Source organism: Humulus lupulus, chromosome 2 (genome assembly GCF_963169125.1).
Source record: "Humulus lupulus chromosome 2, drHumLupu1.1, whole genome shotgun sequence".
Taxonomy (NCBI): Eukaryota; Viridiplantae; Streptophyta; class Magnoliopsida; order Rosales; family Cannabaceae; genus Humulus; species Humulus lupulus.
The window spans coordinates 173,534,271-173,556,775 of record NC_084794.1 but is presented as its reverse complement, the minus strand read 5'-3'; the positions used below and the strand labels follow the sequence as shown (position 1 = coordinate 173,556,775).

The following is a 22,505-nucleotide window of genomic DNA, read 5'->3' as shown; positions in this document are numbered from 1 at the left end:
TTTTTTGACTCCTGGAAGGCGAGAAAAAACCCAGTTTTTTCACCTAGCTTAAAGATTGAATTTTTACGTCGATCTTACGCCCTAAGCCTATGATCCTTACTATCAAACTAAGTCCTAACTTATACAAAGCAAAAAGACACCCTCTTACCAAGCATTCAAGGGTTTATACAAAAAATCCTCATAAAAATCTACTCAAGAACACGGAAGTCACAGAGCATAATAACAGCATGCATGGCATAAAGAAAAGTTTAAAAGACAAAATGATTACCTGGGCGAAGATGGAGATTCAGAAAGAAAAAAAAAAGTAGAAATTTCGAGTCGGAGAGACCTTCGGCTAGACGTCTGACTGGTTTCGAAGCTCTGTATTCTGGAAGCAAGGTTCTTGACAAAGATGGTGAGTAAAAAATTATAGGGAAGAAAAAGAAGTTACTTATAGGGGCCGAGGTATGGCAAAAGGTGGTAATCATTACTTCCCATTTTCGAAACGTGGGGAAGTGTATAAGCCGTCAAATTGTGTTTCTTGAAAACTGAAAAGGCTTGATTAGACATAATTATGTCACGGCTTTCAAAAACGTACGGGGATTCTGACAGATTTCGTGGGGATGTGAACGGTTGTTTCCCTAAAGTTTCTTTATTGCTGGTCGCACTAAACAAACTTGGGGGGCAAATGTTATCCAAAAAACAGGCATGGATGACATGGCAAACGTTTAATACACGTGGCTGACATCTGGCAGAATTCGTGCTCGACTATCGACCAAGAAGACATCTATTGGCACAATGTTAGATCTTTATATACGACCAGCCTGGTTGTACACACTCTATACACGGAGAAATTCTTATGCAGTTATGATAGAATCCGAAATTATCTCCCATAATTTCCTGAGTATCCGATTATTTAGGAAATAATATCTGTAACAAATTAATGTAGATCTTCTTTGAGCCTATAAATAGAGAAAGATAGCTCAAGGGAGGAGGACTTTTGCTTTCTGATTATCTGAGATTAGAGTTCTTATATTTGATATATTGTCTTGTTCTTCAGGGGTTGGTGAAACTCATTGAACCCTAGTTCTTTGATCACTCCTTTGAATCTTATATCAATAACAATTCAAGTGGACGTAGGTTGTTACCAGATTCTGGGGCCGAACCACTATAAACTCTTGTGTTCTTTATTGTTTTTGTCATCACATTTATTTCAACGTGTTTGTCCGCATTAAGCATATTTGACCTCGTGTCAGTTGGCCAAAATCAGGATCAACAACTGTGAATTAGCAACAAATTTTTATTTAAAAAAAATAGCAAGAAACTTAAATTTAAAATACGCGTATAATATTTAATATTACATAAAATATATATATAATATATAATTTTTTGTTATCATTCCCAAATTCAAAAACTAGAACAAACATAAACTTAAACAAAAATAAATAAATTATTTAATTAAAATAGAATATTTATTTCAAAATTTATATGACATTAATATAAATTTAATAAAAATAATTAATAAATTCTATAAATAAAACTAAGTAAGCATGCATATTGCACGTTGTTTGTATCTAGTATATATTAAAAGTCTCTTATCAAAAAACATTTCCCTTCTATTTTTCCTACTAAAAACTAAGATCCAAGGTCAAACAAGGCCTTAAGAAATTCTTCAATCTATAAACACATTTATGTGGTCACTCTTCCCCTTCACCAATCACACCTGTACATAATAGAAATTAAACCCATCAAAATCTACATAGCCAGATCTAAATACAGAGTCCATCTTTGAGGTATGGTAGAATGATATTGCCTAGTGCTTATTATACATAATTTTGCACCGTATGGGGATATTCCAATCATGATGATGCATTTTTCTTAAACTCAATATTTTCTCAAGAGATAGCTGGATCATTATCTATTACCTTATCTAAACGTATAACTATGCATTTAATGATATGAGTTGTTAAAATCATACAATTTCTCCCTGTTTAAATAAAATTTTAGAATGTAGATGCAAAAGAAAGAATGACATATTATTGATAATTAATTACAAAATAGGGTTTATATCTTTTTGGATCATGTGTTTTATCACATTATCTGTATTGATTCTGTGTTTTGACAAATTCTTTTTTAGACGCAGCGTGTTTTGTAAAATGATTCAAACAGATTCCTAAACTTAATTTTGATGAAGAAAAAATTGAATTTGATGAAAAAAAAAATTAAATATAACATAATTGTTAAGCAAAATAATTTTATTTTTGTTTTAAATGGTTAGTTTGGTGAATTATTTATAATTTTAACTCAGAAAACTTTGACCAAAATTAAATTTAGAGTTCTATTTGAAACATTTTGCAATACACATCGGTAAAAAAAAATATATAAACCCTACAAAATATTACCAAAATCAATAAGAGTGAACAATCAAAGATTGACCTTCATACTTTTTAGGAATAGAAAACAGTGATTGTCAGCTGAAGTACGAACCATGTACCCCTTCCATCAGGTTACAAACTCAACAAGCCATATAAAGCTTAATTTCCCAAGATCTTAACCCTTCTTTCCAGCCACTTAATTTTACCAGACTTTCCACAACTTTTTTCAGTGTTATATGAAATCAAGACAGCGGATATGAAGTTTTACTCTCCTTTGGTGGCTCCTTTAAACAAATTACTGACCACGATGTACCAAGTTACATCATTTGGGATAAATCCCTTCTCCACACCCCTATATAGAAACATGCAAGCATCATTTGTCATGCCTTCTCTACAATAAGAACTGATTAAGGTGTTGTAAGTGACAGCATCCGGACATATTCCCTCAACTTGTAATCTTTCAAAGAGATTCAGAGCCTCCCACATTCGTCCTACCTTGCATAGGCCATTTATTAGGCTGTTGTAAGTGACTATGTCTGGCGTTGAACCTCGATGAATCATATCCCTTAGAAATTCAAGTGCATGATGTACTCTACCACTTCTACAGAGACCATTAATTAAAATATTGCATGAAATATTATCTGAATGAAGCCCCTTCCTCATCATTTCTTCAAACAGTGCCATGCCTTTCTCAACAGCCCCAGCTCTACAGAGTGCCTTTATTAGGCCATTGTATGTTATTTTGTCAAGAGGGCATCCCTTAAATAACATATCATTTGCAAGTTTAAGTGCTTCTTGGATTTCCCCTCTCCTCAAAAAGGCGTGAATCAATGTGTTGTAAGTGACAGTGTTGGCGATAACACCCTCCAAAAACATATCACGATAATATCCCAATGCTTCTTCCATTCTACTAACCTTACATAGTCCAAATATTAGAGAGTTAAACGTAAATTTGTCTGGCTTACATCCTTTGGATGGCATTTCATTAAACATTGTCAAGGCTTTATCAACATTTCCAGACTTGCATAGAGCAGATATAAGGCAATTGTATCCCACAGTATTGAGACAAACCCCCTTGGCTTCCATCTCGTTCAAAACATTGCCAGCTTCCTCTAGTTGGCCTTCCTTGCAGAATCCATCAATCAACGTTGTGTATGTTATTACATTAGGCTCACATCCCTTAACTGTCATCTCATCCACCAATGCAAAAGCTGAATATAATAAACCTTTTTTGCAAAGTCCATAAATCAGTATGTTAAATGTAAAAGCATCAGGCTGACAACCAAATTTTAACATGTCATCATAGATAACTGCCTTAGCTTCATCAAATCTTCCACTCATAACATATCCATTAATCAATGTATTGAAAAGCACATTATTGCGATTTGGCACTTTGTTCAACAATGCCCTTGCTTCATCAACTTGCCCTGTTTTACACAATCCATGCATTAAAACTCCATAAGTTATATCATCAGGAGCAAAACCTCGAAGAATCATACGATCAACCAATTTTGCTGCCTCGTGAATCCGATTGGCCTTGCAAAGGGCATGGATAATATCATCAAAAGTCCGAATGTCAGGTGTACAACCCATCAGAAACATTTCTTCCAAAAGCTTTAATGCTTCATTGTCACAGTTATTCTTGGAGAGTGCGTGTATTAAAGTCTGGTAAACTACTGAATTTGGCACGCACCCATGCTTTGTCATGTCCCTTAAGCGTGAGCATGCAGAGTCCACGTCATTAATCATACAAAGTGCTTTCATCACTATTCCAAAAGTGTAAACTGTGGGAGAGATACCCTTGCTCAGCATGTCATAGAAAACATTGGATGCAACTTTCGGACAATTTCCATCTACTAGTATTTCTAATACAACATTATAGGATCTAAAAGTCGGTTGACAAAAGTAAACAGCTTTCATATCCAAAAGCAGCCTAGTTGCTTGACCTGGAAACCCAGATTTCCCATAATATTTCATAATCAAGATGAAAAGGGACTCTCTGAAAACAATACCTTGTTCCTTCATCTGTGCCAACAACCTATCAACAACTTTAAACTCCCCAGCAGCCCCAAGCTTATCAATTAACACATAGTAGACATCAAATGAGTGGCAATAACCCTTTTGGGAGCCTGCCCATTCAAATATATCCAGTGACGTAGTGACATCAAGTGGAAGTTTAAGTAACTTACAAAGCTGAAATGGGGAAATTCGAACAAGCAATTTCTGAAGCTCATTCAGGTCGAAAGGTTTAAGTAACCTTTCCCATTCAGTTTCAGACTCCGACCCATTATTATTTAGTGTATGTACATGACTATGATCCTTTAAGCCCCCAGCTGAGGAAAATGCAAAGCAGGATGTTTTGAACAAATAATGTAAGCTTTTGCTCATATGGACAGAGAACGTTGATCTTCTTAACATTACTCTAAAACTGTTCCTAAAGATTCATCAAACTAACCGCATAACCAAAGGATTCTTGAATCTGAACACTTGATTTGGTTTGTCATTTTTCCTGCAAAAATATTTAAAATTTTCATTAATTCAATAAGAAGTATTTCAAGTCAAATCTGATACTGAATTATTCAAGAGATTTTGAAATTATAATTAACTATTATTGTTAGAAGAGGCATTATCAACAATGATAACAAAAACCCTCACAATACCTCTATTGCTTTAGGCATCCTCCAATTGATTTGGCAATTGTCCTTCCCTCGTGATTAGAACTTGGAACAAAAATTCATAATCCTTTTTAGTAATTTTCATTCAAGATTCATAAAGCGTTCACTCAACGCCATATAACAAACATTTAAAACCTTCGCAGATTCATGAGCCGAATCGTAGGATGCCCAGAATTTCTGTTTCTGGAACATCTTGAACCCTCGGCTAAATCTCAAATCTGTTTCATATATTTATGTGGAAGAAGATGTTCAACCCTGTAGTTAAGAAAGCAGTAGGTCAGAACAGGAGGGGTCAAGTTCTGAAGATTCTAGCTTGGATTTGGATTTTGAGAGTTATCTTGAAGGTATTAGTAGAATTTTGAACTCAGATTCAACCACTGAGGATGGGGCAGAAAAGGTCAATCATGGTGGGCATCACAGAGAGGAGGATGAGGGATGGGTCAGCGATAAGCAGAATTCTCACCCGGAAGATGAGCAGATTTCGTGGGCAGAATTTGAGGGACTGTGGACTGAAATGGGGTTGCGAGTTAACAAGAACGTGACGCTAACGGGACCAAAAAGAAAGCAACGAAGAATTGAAAAATCTGGCGTTTAGTATTAACTACTAACACAAGGACATCTTCAACGTTTACTTCATTTTAAATCTACTTTTATCTTTATATTTTTTTCACATTTTATGTACAATTACTACTTCAAATTTCACTTCAACTTTTACTTTACAAAAATATATTCATTGTTTTAATTCTTTTTAAACACGATTAAATAATTTAAAAAATAATACTCTTATATATTAACATTAATATATAATTAACTAATAATTTTATATCAATAAAAAAATATTAATTAACTTAACTTAAATTGCTACATTATGAAAAGTAAACATTCCATTTAATATAAATAAAAAAATACAAATAATAAGTATACACTAATTTTTTAAATTAAAAAATTTTTGCTCCACAATTAATCAACTAGTGCATTTCGAAGTGCAATGTAAACTTTTTTATCTCTAATCAGTTTGTATCGATTAAAAAATTCTTCTTATTTATTGTTGTTATTGTTGATTTTATTTAGTGTTTAAAATTTATGTTTTTAATATTATTGTATTCCCAAAAATAAAAATTAATTTTTGTGTTGTATAATTTTTACTTTTTTTTATAATGTTGATGTATATTTTAAAAATTAAAGACTAACAAAAATTAATTAAAGATTAATTGGATTAATATACTTAATAACGAATATATATGTAATTATTAATTGGACATAGGGATATATGGGTAATTTTACCCCTTGCATCAAATAAGTAGTGCAACATCAATATTGATTGTAACGTCTCAAATTTGCTAATAAGACTTAGTGTCTTGATTAGTATGTCGGGAGGACATAATTGGATTTATATGTACAATTAATTGAATATATGCGTGATTATGTGTCATACATTATTGATATGATGAAATAAATATATATGCATGTGTTATGTGTATTAAATATGCATGTGGGCCCATTATTTTTAATAAGGGTATATTTGTAATTTTGACCCGTTGAAGGTATAAATGTAATTATATGTATCATGTGATTGAGACCACATTATTATGTGGATATATTTGTAATATTTGGCTCGAGGCATTCTTAGTGAGTGGTTTAGCGGAAAAGTCACAGCGGAGTCAAATACTCGGCTCAAGGTGAGCCTAGGGGTATTTTGGAAACTTAGTGCGTATTTGGGATTTACTGGGTGTTTGGTAGTTATTAAATGATTATTTGGGTATGTCGAGATTAATTGTGAATTTATAGTGTCATTAGAAGATTAGCGGGAAATGTGACAAATGACGGTATTGCCTTTGGGGACGTTCAAGAGCAATTTTTTGTTCTAGGGGCACTTTGGTCCTTTTGGTGCCAAAGGATAACTTAGGAAGCCTTCAGGAAATAATCAGAAACACAAAAAACACACTTAGTTCACTCTCAACTCACATTTTCATCTCTCTCTCTCTCTTGGGCCTTGGGAAGCTTTTGAAATTTTGGAGAATTAGTTGGAAAAATTGAAGAGGGGTGGAGGCTATGATTACTTGAAGTTCAGTTCAAAGGTTGAAATCACTATTAAGGTAAGGTTTATAACTTGGTTTTGTTGTGGATTAATAGATTAGCTTAGGCTTTGACTGGGTTTTAATGCTAGCTTAGGTTGTTAAGTTAGGGTAAGATTTGTGGTTGGTTTTTGGGGTAATTGTGATGTCTATGTTGTGTTGTTGAGAGTTCTAGACTCATTTTTGGCTTTGAAATATGTTTAGGGTGAGATTTGGTGACTTTGGTTCAGGGGAAAACGTAGGAGAAGTGCTAGAAAATCTAGGTTCGCAGGGTTGCGCCGTGGCATTGTTCTTGAGCATTGCGACCCGCGTGAACTCAGAGGCCTAGGGTGTTCTTTGAACCGCCTTAACGCTTGGGTGACTTGCGCCGCGATGCGTGTCCAGGAAATAGACTTAGGATGCTCTCTCACTTGTAGAGGGTCACGACGCTATTGAGGGGCGTCGTGGCTCAAATCGGGAACTTGGCCCAGTTAGGGTTTCTAAGTTTGGGAACTCAAATCTAAGGACTCTGGAAGGATTTTACTACCGAGTTTAGTAGATTTCGAGGTCCCAAAGGATAGAAACTTACCTTGCAGCTTTTAAATAGTCTAAATGATTTATGGTTATATATTATTGCGTTGTGACTAGGTTATACCGCTAGGGTTCATGAATAGGGATCGTGCTTAGGATTGCCATACCTTATCTGCTTAGGACTCGAGGTAAGAAAACTACACCTTAGTTGTGGGGCTTGGACCCCCCTGTAATTGGATATGACTGTGGACATGATTATCCGTTTCTGCATGCTTGTATATGTTGCATATGATTGTGTACTGTGTGATCTATACGTTTGATTATATTTAATCCGAAAGTCTAGCCTAAGGGAGTCGGGGCCGACAGTAAGCGTGCGGAACGCAGCCCGACCTAAGCGAGTCGGGGTAGACCATAAGACCAAAGGACTCAGCCTAAGAGCATCGGACTTGAACGTCACTTAAATAAACAAGAAGTGCAGATTGCACTTATCTAACTGTATGGATTGTTAAACTGAATTATGTGTTTGATTAAGCAGAATATTATTGCTAAGCATATTGTTATTACTATGTTGCTTATTGAATCTATTAAATTAAGTTTTCTTGTTGAGCATTGGCTCATGGGTGCTATGTGGTGCAGGTAAGGGAAAGGAAAAGCTGGACCAGTCATAAGTTGGAGAGCTTTAAAGGCGGCGTGTACATTTGCAGCTGCTCAATCGCCATGACCGAGGGATCAACAAGGACTAGAGCCAAAACTTTGATTTTGCCGCTTAGGCCAGCTTACGTTGTAATTATTTTTTAGAGTTGTAAATGCCTTGTAAACACTTGTTTTTTGTTTTAACCTCATGTACAGACTCAAACTTTTCAATGAACATACTATTCCTATATGGTCAAAATCTTTAACCCTTAATCCATTAATTATCCTTAGTTACAAATTTATATCTAAATGGCTTGATTAGCAAGTCCAGTACTATTTAAAATACATAGTGTAATGATCTTGGTTATCCAATGTGTTACATTAATGTTGCATAACGGAATAACATCAAAATAAACATAAAGTTAGTGGAGGTTGGAGAAGGAATTTGACATTTTTGAAGTTAAAGATGGATTTAATGCATAAGTTGGAGATGACCTGACATATTGGAGAGGGGGAATAAAGTCTCGAATTAGTTAAATATTTATTTAATTGAAAAATATAACATTTATTTATTTAATTAATATTTTATTCAAATGAAAATACCAATTAAATAATTAATTAATAAAATAAAAATATTAACTATTCAAAAATTGGGTCAAACTCTCTAATACGTGTGTAACACATATTGTACTCCAAATTTTATTTATTTATTTATTCAGTTAGTAAGACAACATACTCATGCATAAAAAATAATGTCTTTATTTTATTTATGCATAAATATCAATTAGTTCGAAATAAACTTTATCTTATAAAACTTAATTAACTTATTCTCTTATAATAAATTAATATCACTCTCTCTTAATATTAATTCAAGACTTATTACTATTATTTTCAACTAGTATATAGTTTTCAAATAAAACATATTAGTGAAATTAATTAATTAATAATATATAATTATATCTTTGCTTTAGAAAATTAATTGCAATTGAGTCCTCTCTCAATTTATTTTGTCAATAACACCCACGCCTTAGACAATGTTGTATAGAGGTGATTTTGAGACCATGAACCTATAATATTAAGCTCCAATAAACCAGACTATTTACTAAACTCTTTAATTAAATAATCTTATTTATTAATTCCATTATTACTCCACTATAAATATGGAACTGAATTCTTAGTTATTATAGAATTATATTTACAAAATTATTTCGTGCAATCCATTAATATAATCACTTCGTGCAGTTCTGTCATCCAATTTATTGGTTCGTTAATTAAATTTAGTCAAAATTATTGTTTCACTAATTACCTCTTATTCCTTAAGTACTATTAATTCACTATTGAATAGTTAATTTATAATCATATTATAAATTTTAGCTCAATAACTATTCAGTTTTAGAATTAACACTTGAGGGAACCAATATTCGAAAACTTGGATTCTAAATCTTGTAAGAACATATTCCCAGCTATTTATGATATTGAATCTTCAAAACAAAAGTCACTAGCTTCCTTATTCTAAGAGACCTTACCGAGTGAATCAAAAGACCCAACAGATATAAAGAGAAGTTCATGATTACTCTGGATTTAGACAGATCCACATTTGATCATCATATTGATATGAATTAAATCTTTATTGCAAATTGTACGTTTATGAAGAAATTAATTCACATCCGTCCAGTCATATATAATTTGATTATGTAAAGTACATTCACTAAGATGTTTATCTACACCAGCAATCTAGATCTAGATCACATGTATTATTAAAATACTTATCGAAACGTACTAGCAACTATTGATTAAAGATTCATTACTTGAATATGTTTCTAACTATTTTTATTCAATATATATGATCTTAATCCTCTAGTACTCGTACAAGATCATACTCTCATGAATGAATATGAAATTTTCTGATATTTATAATAATTATTCAGTAATAATTCAAACATTCAAGAAAAATATACTTTTATTTAATTCAAATCTAAAATATCTTTACACATGATGTTGACTAGATTTTTCACTGACAACTAATTTAATAAAATCACAAAGAAATGCAGTAAAATACACGGGGATTTACGTGGTTTAGGTTATTAATCAACCCTCGTCTACGAGTCACTTGTTTTAGGATGCGAGAAGCTTAGGGGTTCAAGCTTCCATGGAGTTTCAGGAAGCGTTTTTGCAGTGCTTTGAATACAAAAAACTTGGATCCATACTTGTGTGCCCTAGCCCTATTTATAGATGGCTGAGGGCAATTAATTCCCTATTGGGAATTTATTACAAACATTCTTCCTTAATGGGGTATTAAATAAATAATAAATATACATTCCATTAGTTAAGGCATGAGTGGGCCCATTTATGAGGTTACAACCCACTACTTGCTGGGGTGACATGCCTCTGACAGTGTCTGGGGGTAGCTGCACGATTTAACATGTCAAATGGAATCGTGAGACATCCTGCTTGTTGCCTGTATAGATTCAACAACACGCCTTGTGTTGCAGTGACCATTAAAAGGTTGCTTGTGGTCTAATATCGTTATGCATGACATCTGGCAGTTCTACTCCATACCCAGAGGAAGGATCTCGCATGTTTGAAGGACTTGTGTGGAGGAGATGTGAACTGGAGATTGTACTTAGTCCTTAGTACATAACTGTCCCCAAGGACATACTTCTTCGAAGGCGGTGAACGGTCAAAAATGGGAAAGGCCTTCCTTCCAGGGAGCTCCAGTTAAGCTCCTAGAAGCTTAACCAGCTTCCCGCATACACTTGATATAATGTCCCGAATTTGTTGTTAAGGTTGAGTGCCTTGATTACTATGCTTGAAGGGCCTAATTGGAATTATATGTGTGATTATGGGTTATACATGTGGTTGTGTGATACAAGTGATTTGTGTGGTAATGTGACTAGATATGCATGTTTATGTGTATTAAATATGCATGTGGGCCCATTTCTGTAAATTGAGGCATGTTTGTAATTTTGGCCCGTTGAGAGCATAAATGTAATTGTGTATGTATTGCGAGTGAGACCCCAGTGTTATTGGGATATATTTGAGATGTGTGGTCTGAGACGATCCTATGGAGCGAATTAGCGGAATAGTCACAACGGGGTCAAATACCCGACTCGGGGTGAGCCTAGGGGTATTTTGGGAACTTGGCATGTGTTTGGGGTTTATCAGGTAACGGGTAATTATTTGGTGACGTATTTGGTATGTCAAGATTAATTGAGGATTTATAGGGTTAATTGAGGTTTAGAGGGAAAAATTGTGGCAAATGATGGTATCGCCCTTGGGGGCATTATAATGTAAGTTTTGGACCTAGGGGCCTTTTGGTCTTTTGCAAGTTTTTGGCTGACCTTGATTGAGGCTAGAAGCCTTGAGAACAATCAGAACACAAAAAGGATAAGGTACGCACTCTCTTTCTCTCTCCCATGTTTTGGGGTTCTCTCTCTCACTCTTGGAGGAACTTTGGAGAATTGAAGGAAGGCTGGGAACTCTCTGAGTTCTTGAGGCTGTGGTTGAAGGTTAGGACTAGAACTGGATTAGGAATAGCCTGGGGTCATGACTACACAGCTGAGGTAAGATCTATGCTCTGCTTTAGTAAATTTTTTTGGTTGGTTTTGGGTGTTCTTGAGCATTGAACTTAAGGATTGGGGTGCTAAGTTAGGCAGAGGGTTTAGCTTAGTTTTTATTTTTTTATTTTTTATGGTAATATGCATGTTATAAGGCTAAGAAGTAATTCCGAGTTTGGGTATTGTTTAGGATATATTTTAGTAAGTTTTGGCTCAAGAAAAACGCAAGAAATTCTGGGTTTTGGGCTCTAGTCGCGACCCTGTTCTTCAGGCGCTGCGACCCGTGTGTGCGAAGAGGCTGGGAGCCTCTGAATTTTTGCCCAGGCGTCGCGGCACAGGATGAGGCATGCCACGGCCCGTGTTCCCTAGATAAGAGAGCCAGAGCTCTCTGACTTGCAGCGGGCCGTGACTCAAATTAGGGAAAATGACCAAAATAGGGTTTTAAGCTCAGGAACTCAAATCTTAAGGCTTGGGAAGGATCCTACTACCCGATTTAGTAGAATTCAAGGTCCTGGAGGCTAGTATGCTATTCCAAAGGCTTTTATTGATTTAGATCGTGATGGATATTTATCATTATGTTGTGGCTAGGTTTTGTCGATCAGGCTCGGGTTTAGGGATCGTGCTCGGGATCGCTTTGGGTTGTCAGCTTGGGACACAAGGTAAGAAAACTGTTTGTGCCCATAGAGCTTGATTGTGCTTAGTATTGTGTATATGGTTTGTATCTATTACGTCATATGTGTGTTTATGACGGGATCGGTAAGGGTCGAGAGCGGCAAAGGCCGGGATCGGCAAAGGTCGGAAGCGGCAAAGGCCAGGATCGACAAGAGCCGCGAACGACAAAGGCCGGGATCAAGATTAAGCATGTTGAATGTAGGTCACCAGGGCGAGACCCTCAAAGGGTGTTGTACTCTCTCGCTCAGTTAAGACCGTGGACTTGGTGCCTGGTAGCACACCCTGATCGGCAGAGGCTGCTGTTGTGCTTACGTGTTGTTATGCTGCTATGCTATTGTACTTATGTGCTGTTATGCTGTTATGCTAATGTGCTGGCGTGCTGTTGTGTTGTTATGCTATTGTGCTGTTGTGAATGCAGATAGGAACTTGTAAATTTTTTGACGCGTTTGACTAATTATGTATTTGTTAAAGTAAATTATTATATGTTGAGCTGTGAAGTTTTCTTGCCGGGCCTCGACTCACGAGTGCTCTGTGGTGCAGGTAAGGGCAAGGAAAAGATCAATCAACCATGAGTTGGAGGGCATGGAGCAGTACGTACATATTTGGCCTACTTGGCTACCACGATTGGGTTGTTTTGAGGGACACGTTGTAAACGTTCGATTTTGTCGCTTAGGTCAATTGTACACACATCTTTGGATTGTAAATGTATTTCAAAACAGTATTTTGGGATCCCAATGTAACACTTTGTTATAATTTTAATGAATGTCCAACCTTTTATACTTAATTTTCATTAAACGAGTCTTTATTTTGATTTAATCACACTTTTCAGTCGCGAGCTAATGGAACCTTTTAAAATCACATGGTAACGAATCTAGGGTAGTAGGACGTTACACTTGATTACTCCTAATGCATACCTTGTGTCACTAGGTGAAAACACAGACAATATTTTCGCCCCAAGTCTTCACTCATCCTCAGACAATAGAGACTTAGACTGAGAGGAGTAATCTTACTGCACGTATTCGGGGGGAGACGTTTGGGCTTCCTCGAGGCCTGACACCTCTAATAAAGGTGATGCCATGTGTTGACTCCCTATTGTTGGGCCCAACAATCGGTGTTATTTTATGATGGGTCTTTTCCACACCCAAGATGTCCATTTCGTACCTGAGGCATGTTGGGATTAGTGCCTTTTAAAACATATGTTTTGAACAATGTTCTATGAAATAAATAATTGAAATGAATTTTTTTATTAAATACTGTTTTATGTTGGGATTAGGGAACGAATTTAAACAGTTCACAGTAAACACAAAGTTATATGGAATCTTTGGATTAAATACTGTAAGTACAATTCACATTTATTATGAATACATGTAATCTAGATTCGGATTAGTGACGTAGTAGGACATCTTAGTGGAAGTACTTTGTATAAAGTGATTATACATGAACGGGACCCGGTATGTTATTAATACTTAATAATACTGTTTACTTTATAAGTATTAATTTAACATATCAATAAGATGATCATATACAAATTGATCTTAATCCTGAAGTTATTACGAACTCCTAATTATGTCATATGAGGTCTTTGATTCACTTGTTATGGTTTGTTAGAATAATCAAGCTAAAATCTTTTGTTTTGGGAACTCATTGATGTAGATGGCTGGGGACATAATATTCATATATGGATTCTATACATTTCCAAGAGGAATTGAATAATAGTTCTCTTAAGGGTTGACTTTTGGAATTGAAAGATTATTGAGCTCAAATTCATAAATCAATTTATGAATTAACCTTCATCAGTAAAGTTATTGGTACTTAAGGAAATAAGATATAATTAAAGAGGTTAAACAATGATTAATTCCTACTTTAATTATGAACCATTAATAGAGGATTTAATTGTATATAGTGATTAAAAGGATGAGCACTTTTATGTTTTAAAAGTACTCAATAAATAAATGTCTATAATTACAAGAGTGCAGTCTCACATTTTTAGTGGAATAATATTGATATTAATAAATTAATGTTATTATATTAAAGAGTTTTAATTAATAATCTAAATTTATTGGAGCTTCAAATTATAGGTCTGTAGGTCTCCGAGATAGCTCTATCAACACTATTCAACGTAAGAGTTTAAATTGGGAAAAATCAAGAAAATGACATATTTAGAAGAAATTTGTTCTTCGAGGTCAAATATGTAATTGAGACAAATTATTTAATTAATGTGGAGATTTTTGAAATTGACATTTTTAATCAAGGAAATTTTCTAATTTTATTTTTTAAATAAAATAAATTTTTTGAAAATAGCATTTAAATAATTTAAAATAATTAATTTTGAATTAATTAGTTTTATTATTTAAATATTGTGAAAAGATATTTATGATAATCAAATTAGTTTTGAATTTCAATTAATATTTATTATTTAATTAATCTGATAAGATAAGTTATCATGTTTAGATATTTTTTAATAATAAATTATTAAATATATTTTAAAGAAAAATGGTTGTAACACATCCCTAAAAATAGGGATGCTACACGGCAACCACAATCCATATACTATTGTTGGCGTGTACAACATGTAACAGATCAAGATTGGTTTTTGATTTTTTTTTCTTTATTTATTTAATAATAGATTTATAGTTTGAATTTATATAATTCTTTTATAAATCTATCAAAAATATAGATTTACAAAAGATGTGATATATAGAATATTCAAAAGAGAAAAAAAAATTGTAATATTTTCCTATCCCTGAAATCTGTCTCAGACCAAATATTTCAAGATCTCATGTGTTGAGAATATCTTGTGAATCAGAAATTTTCCAATCATTACTCTACGTGTCCACACACGTCTTGCGGTGTAGAGATACATCTTGGATGATCTTGGTCTGCGTATTTTAATGAACTACTTTGGATTGGATGTTCGTTGGAGATACAAAAAGATAGCAAGGATTCTTGATATTTCTTCAACAGGTAAATCCTCATCTTTTTATTTCTTTATGATTAATGTTTTTCATGTTAATGAATCCGATTATTTATAGTTTGTTTAAATAATTTTTTTTTGAAATCTTTGGGCCCAACACCTTGTGCTTTCTGTTGCGCATATGGTAAACCAGTTACCAGCAATGCGTCCTTTCACGCTGTACCCGAGGCGTCCTTTTCCTATTTTTTTTATTATGATCCATGCCTTGGTAATTGTGATCGTTGGATCACGCTCGAGTACCTACTCCCTAGGTGATCAATGGTTGAGGATGGATTGCTTCCTACCCAAGGTCACGAGTATAAATTCAAAACCTTGCATGTCATCTCTTACTTTTGCATTCAAAATCGCTTCCACTTTAAAGCCCTGTGAAACCCCTTCTATTTTCCAAGAACACCTTCTCAAAACCAAAGGCTCTCTGTCGGCGATCTTGGAAGGTTGGAGAGAATCTTGCTACTTTTGAGTTAATCGCACGAAGTACATTCGCCTCCGAACCAAGCTTAGCACCTACCAGAGTTTCATATTGAGTAAGTTTCCTCTATCCTTTCTGTTTTGAGTTCTTGATGCTTTCTGGGTATGCATTTAGGCTCCTAGGATTTTAAGATTTAGAGGTTATTTTATCTCTTTTGGCACTATGTTAGGCCCATTCCAATGTTAAAACTTGTAAAAATGGACTTGTTAGGCCTCTTGGCGTCTTTTTTGCATTTTGGGTATTCCACCGAGCTTTGGGAACTTTCCAGATTTCGGTGATGTTCTTGAGTCTCTGGTGGTGTCTCCGAGGGCCGACCTAGGGTTCCGATGACACCCCGTCCCCTTAGAAATTTCCTATCTTCTCCACTCCCTAAGCTGTTGTCTTAGGGATTCTCGTGTTTTGGTCATTTTTCTTTTGGTCAAGACGCTAATTGATTGGTTATTATTTTAGATGTCTAAGGAGCTTCATGAACTACATTAGCAAGGCTTCCGCTTTTTCGACCAAGAGACTTTCCTGAGAATGAGGCAAGCAATGGGAGGAAAGACAAGCAGAGGCCCGAGCACCAGCACGGGAGCTGGTTGTAAGAGAGGTCACTCTTGCTGTGGAGAGGCCAGTCTAGAGGGGAATGACGGAGGAGAAAATGAACGAAGCTCCCATTCCTCACCCCACCCAACGCTACAAAGTTGTTGGTTTTGAGGCAGAGAAATTCCCTAGCAAGCTAAAGCACCCTTTGCCCTGGAGCACATAATGAGGCATTGTGAGATCAGGGAAGAATTCTAGGTGCGCCTTTACCGAGAGTCGGAGAGAGCGCACTATAGTGTGCATGACCTCGGTGTTGGTAATAAAAGTGTAAATCAGAGTTACGCAGCAGAATGAATCTTTTAAAAAGTTTAATAATACAAGCCAAGATCATATATATATAAATATATTAAATCACATACAAATAGATTAGAGATTACCTTTTGTAGCCTATCAAGAATCCATGAATCTTTTTTGTATAAATCAACGATCTTTCAATCCAGATTCTAAAAGCTCACACCTTGATCTTATAGACCAATCCTCAAACACACAAGGACATGTATGATTCAAAAGGTTGATTTAGAACTCTCTAGATGTACTCAACACATGACATATAGATAGGTTTTATTGAGAGAAGATGTATTGAATATTTTTTCAGGTTTATATATCGCTTTCTTTCTATGAGTGAGGGAGAGAGAGTCTATCAGACTAAACTTTTTAATTGCTTAAAACAACTTATTCCTAAAAGTATCACTCTTTCAGCTTCATAAAGATAATTAACTTAATTAATTAATCTTTATTTTATTAAAATAAAATTGATCAGTTATAACCTATTTAATTTAAATCATATTTAAAAAGAATAATTAAATAACTGAATAAACAAATAATTTTGAAATTCAAAATTCAAATCCTAGAGATAAATATATCCATGTGTGTGGCGCCACACTCACTGTGCAGTGAGTGTATCACACCACACTATTAGGGATATCCCTAATTTTCTCATTTGTTTGTTTTACTAATATTTAAGACAATATTGTACGCCCTAAATATCCATGAGTTATTAGCGAGCTGGAAAAGGGCCTAATTCAGTCCGCCATGTGTAAATCGTTCACCCGGAGCTGCTGTTATGAGTCTCCACCTCTTTAGCCCGAGCTAATCAAAGAGTTGGCAGCATACTCGAAGACAATGGGTCAGCAGTATGTATATCACGAGCTGGCGCTACAATAAGCTCGAGGTGCGGCGTAGATCTGGCATCCTCGACTATTTGTGAAGTCAACCACGCAATGTAAACGTGCACATATCAGACATCACATGTCTATTCCATTCCGGAATTCTCAGACACGCAGCATAAACGTGCGTGTTCAGGCACCCCACGACTGGTTTGGGCCATGCAGCCCATTATCTCCCCTTACCTATTGATTAGACAACACCTCATTGTGAGGTTTTAGGAATTAATGATAAGTGTCACAGATTTGACATGATGGGTAAGAAGGTCACGGGATGACCCCCTTTACCAACACCCAGATATCCTCTCCCTATAAATACCGAGACCCTGGACTTTGTGAGGGGTTGGCGTTTTTATTGTAAAGAAACACTCTGTAAGGAATACTCAAGAGATATCAATAATATTGACTGGTGGACTAGAGGGATTTTAACCTTCGAACCACCTAAAAAGAAAGGAGTGATAACCTTCCCACAATACTAATTTCGCCAGTTTAGAATTTAAATATTTTCATATTACGGTTCATTATTTAGCACTAATCCATCCCGTTTATTCATATAATTATCTGTTGCCGAAGAACCGCGTCAACAGTTTGGTGCTTTCATTGAGAGGATTTAGATTGGTGCTATTGCAGAAACCTGACCATGGTGGTTACTTGTTCGAGGCATGGTAATGAAGTGGATCAACGTGATGGGCAGGAGGCCCACTATGCCGCCATATCCGATGAAAAAAACCCCGAGGTTCAGCAGTGACCGGGAAAGCAGCCAATGGGCCAGGGCGACACCAGAAGTTCGGCACCTCAGCCGCCAAATCCGAACCTGGATTTCTACACGACAATAGAAATGGAGAACGCACATTTGAGAAGTCAGGTGTCAAAAGCGAACAAGAAAATCGAAGAGGTCTTGGCCCGGTTACCCCTTCTTACAACCGACGCTAATGTCGGAAAGAGGCATAGTAGGGCTCATAGGTCTCGCTGGGATAACCGGTCCAGGCCCAGCCGGTCAGTCAGAACCTTAACTCCGAGTTCTACTCCCACATCGCACCACCACCAGGAAACTGTGTTTGAGGAGTTTCCTAGGGCCGATCAACAATTCAGCCGATCGGTCCGAACCTCAACTCCTAGCTCGATTCCACCCTCAAACGCACCTAGAAGGGCCCAAGGCAGCTCGCGGAGGAGATCTGGGGAGGGCTCGCAAAGACAGCTTACTTCTGCTAGCTGTCCTGTACCAAGGTCAGACCGCCGAGCGCAAGATGTGAGGAATGGTAGAGTGGAGCGGCCTCGATCTAGCTTGATCCGCCCAGATGGGACCAGGATCGCGTCACTAGTCAGGCATCCCCCGTCGCCAATAAGAAACCCATCTCCTCCCCATCCAGTTCGGAACATTCCAGCTCATGGGAACAACAGGAGAAATCCTCCTTCCGCCGGTCCTTCCCTTCGCAGCCGAGCACACGGGGAAATCTCGGATCCTCACCCTCAGCAGTGGGCTCCGAGTTTTTCAAACGAGAGTTACTGGACCAGGATTCATCGAAGTGGCATGTCCGGTGAAGACCTGTGCCATTGTTTGAGCTCGGCACAAAGCCCTCGGACTGACCTTTGAGATCGCCTCAACTCACAGAGAGGAGATCCAGCTAGAAATGGTAGTCATGCTCACCAAGGGGAGGGTCTGTCGGAAGTACGTGAAAGTGGAAATGTCCCACCTAACCAAGCTCAAGCTTGGAGGGACAATAACCCGCCTAACACTTACAATGGAATTGGAGCTATTGAATAGCCCCAGAACAACCAAGGAAGTAAGGACCAAACCCTAGAGCGTCTAGCTCAGATGGAGGAGCTGATGAAGAAGCTCTTATCAGAAAAGGGAAAAGATGAGTACGATTCGGGGGACGAACTCGAGCTCTTCGCCCCCAGCATAGCAGCCACGGCGTATCCACCTAGTTTCTGTATGCCCCACTTGTCCAAGTTCGATGGAGACGGAGACCTGTCGGATCATTTGGGTATGTTCAACACCCTGATGATGGTCCACAACATCGGTCCCGAGCTAAGGTGTTTGATATTTCCTTCCACCTTGACTGGGCCGGCCAGACAATGGTTCAAGTAGAATAAAAAGCAGTCCATCAGCTCGTGAAAGACCTTTTCTAATGACTTTAAGAGGGCATTCCGAGCTTCTCAGGCTGCGCGCGTCAAAGCCGACACCCTGGCAAACATAAAGCAGCAACCCGAGGAACCTTTGAAAGCTTACCTGAGCAGGTTTGCAAACGTCGCGGCTCGAGCCAGGGACGCGGATGATAGTTCCAAGTTTATGGCCTTGAGGACTGGAATCCTCGTTGGAGGCTGACTATGGAAAGAGATACAAAGAAAAGGTGTTAGCACCGTGGACGAATTCCTAAACAAGGCCCAGGGATGGATAAACCTGGAAGAGGCACGAGCATCGGTCGCGGGAACTAGCCAAGTCCCTGATTAGCCCGTTGGAGTGGGAACGGATGTTGTGAAAATGACTCAAACCGTTACACATAATAACCAATTGGGTGGAGGCAAGAGAAAAGGGAGAGGCGAGGGCGGCCAGCACGGCCCAAAGAAGAACAAGCTCGTGGAAAAATTTAAGCCAGTCTATGCGACTTACACCGAGCTCACAAACAATAGGGAGAACATTTTCCTAGCAAACTCTGCCCGCCTTCCCTGGAAAAAGCCGGAGCCTTTGAAGCATCAGAAGGCCAAGAGGGACCCCTCCAAGTTTTTTCGATTCCACAACGACATTGGCCACAACACTGACGATTATAGGCATTTGAAGGATGAGATCGAGACTCTCATCAGAGCCGGACCCTTGGCCCAATATGCGCGGAATAGAGTTCCCGCCGGTCAACCGGCTCTAGAAGCTTCGGCAAGTCAACCCGGGCCCTGGATAAATCAGGACACCCCTCCTCCTGTGATAGGAGGAGAGATATCCACGATCTCCGGAGGCCCCCATTTGGCCGGCACGAGCAGGGGTGCCCAGAAGAGATATTTCAATGAGTTAAAGGCTCATAACGGAGTGGAGTTCGTCCCAGAGTAGGATCTACCCAAACAACAATGACTGGAGAGGCAACCAATCATATTCACCGAGGAAGATGCTAGTCACGTCTAGTTCCCCCATAACGACCCTCTGGTCATAGCCGCCCAGCTCGCCAACCAGAGAGTTAGGAGGATACTGGTCGATAATGGGAGTTCGGTGAACCTGCTGTTTCGGTCTACGCTGGAAAAGATGGGTTTATCTGTCACCGAGTTGAAAGCCACCTCCATGATGCTGTATGGATTTTCTGAAGAAGGGTCGGCAGCAATAGGAACAATCGAGCTGGTGATTACCTTGGGAGAGGGACCCCGAACTGTCTCTAAACTCCTCGAGTTTGTGGTCATCGATTGTCCCGCTGCATACAACGCCATTCTGGGTCGACCTACATTGATAACATTTGAAGCCATAACCTCCATCTGCCACCTTGCACTAAAATTCCCCTCTTCCACAGGGATATGCACAGTCAGAGGTGATCAGCTCGCTGCCAGGGGATGCTATAGCATTTCCATGAAGGGAAAGTCACGACTTGGGCAACAGACGATGACCATCCAAGACGGGAATGAGGAATCTCAGGAAATAGTACCTATTCCTGAGATAGAAAAACCTTAGAGTGCCAGGGGGGAGAGTATCATCTTACATAATGATATCAACCCCAGAATAGGCGAGGATAGATCCGAGCTCCAGGCCATCGAAGAGCTCGAGGAGGTAAATATCGACCCACAAGACCCCTCGAAGGTGGTAAAGCTCAGGAAAAACCTATGTAGCGAAAGGAAGGCAGAGTTGATTAGGTTTCTACAAGAAAATCTAGATGTGTTCGCCTGGTCTCATGGAGACATGGTAGGGATCAGCCCGAGCGTCATCATGCACACCCTCCACTTGGATAAAAACGTGCCTGCAAAGTCCCAGAAACAAAGGCGCCTGGGAATGACCCGAGCTGAGGCCCTAGAGGAGGAAGTAACCCGGCTCTTAAAGTGCAGCTTTATCCGCGAGGCAAAGTTCCTGATCTGGGTCGCCAATCCTGTGTTGGTCCCGAAGCCCAACGGGAAGTGGCAGACCTGCATCGACTTTTTCGATCTAAACAAAGCCTGCCCCAAAGATTGCTTCCCTTTGCCAAGGATTGACTAATTGGTAGATGCCACGACGGGGCACGAGCTCATGTCTTTTATGGATGCGTACTCAGGCTATAACCAGATCCCCATGAATCCAGCAGACCAGGAACACACTAGCTTCATGACCCCAACTAACGTTTATTGTTACAAGGTCATGCCTTTCGGGCTGAAAAACGCAGGAGCTACATACGAGAGGTTGGTAAATAGGATGTTTACCAATCAGATCGGGAAAAATATGGAAGTGTATGTTGACGACATGTTGGTCAAGTAAAAAACTGTTGATAACCATGTCTCCGATCTGAAGGAATGCTTTAAGATTTTGAGAGAATTCGGCATGAGGCTAAACCCCCAAAAGTGTACTTTCGGGGTTGCGTCAGGAAAATTCCTGGGTTACATTGTCAATACCAGAGGAATAGAGGCGAACGCCGATAAGATCAAGTTACTACTCGAGATGCCCTCACCCCGGTCGTGAAAAGATGTTCAAAGTCTGACAGGAAGGGTGGCATCCCTTAATCGGTTTATTTCCAAATCTACCGACAAGTGTTTTCCATTCTACAACCTGCTTCGGGGAAATAAAAAATTCGAGTGGACTGACAAGTGTGAACGTGCCTTCCTCGACTTGAAAGCACATTTAGCCGAGCCACTCGTATTGTCCAAACCAACAGCAGGAGAACCTCTTTTTTCTTTACCTA

General features: G+C 38.0%; 1 protein-coding gene and 1 non-coding gene across 3 annotated transcripts; one reads left to right on the top strand and one right to left on the bottom strand.

Moving 5' to 3' along the window:
- Window positions 1–1,535: 1,535 nt before the first annotated feature.
- LOC133818726 (pentatricopeptide repeat-containing protein At5g64320, mitochondrial) lies at window positions 1,536–5,630 on the bottom strand. Of its 2 annotated transcripts, XR_009886070.1 has the most exons (3): window positions 5,015–5,630; window positions 2,424–4,863; window positions 1,536–1,702 (listed from the first exon to the last, which is right to left on the bottom strand). XR_009886070.1 is itself a non-coding variant. In XM_062251758.1 (2 exons), exon 2 carries the CDS (start codon window positions 4,770–4,772, stop codon window positions 2,619–2,621), a length of 2,154 nt encoding a protein of 717 aa, XP_062107742.1. In that variant the 5' UTR covers window positions 4,773–4,863; window positions 5,015–5,630; the 3' UTR covers window positions 2,300–2,618. The 2 variants fall into 2 exon arrangements, 1 of the variants encoding a protein (XP_062107742.1); XM_062251758.1 differs by lacking the exon at window positions 1,536–1,702 and having other exon boundaries at window positions 2,300–4,863.
- Window positions 5,127–5,244, top strand: LOC133820397 (small nucleolar RNA snoR145). Its single transcript, XR_009886808.1, has one exon. It is a non-coding gene; the product is annotated as a small nucleolar RNA snoR145 (small nucleolar RNA).
- Window positions 5,631–22,505: the final 16,875 nt, after the last annotated feature.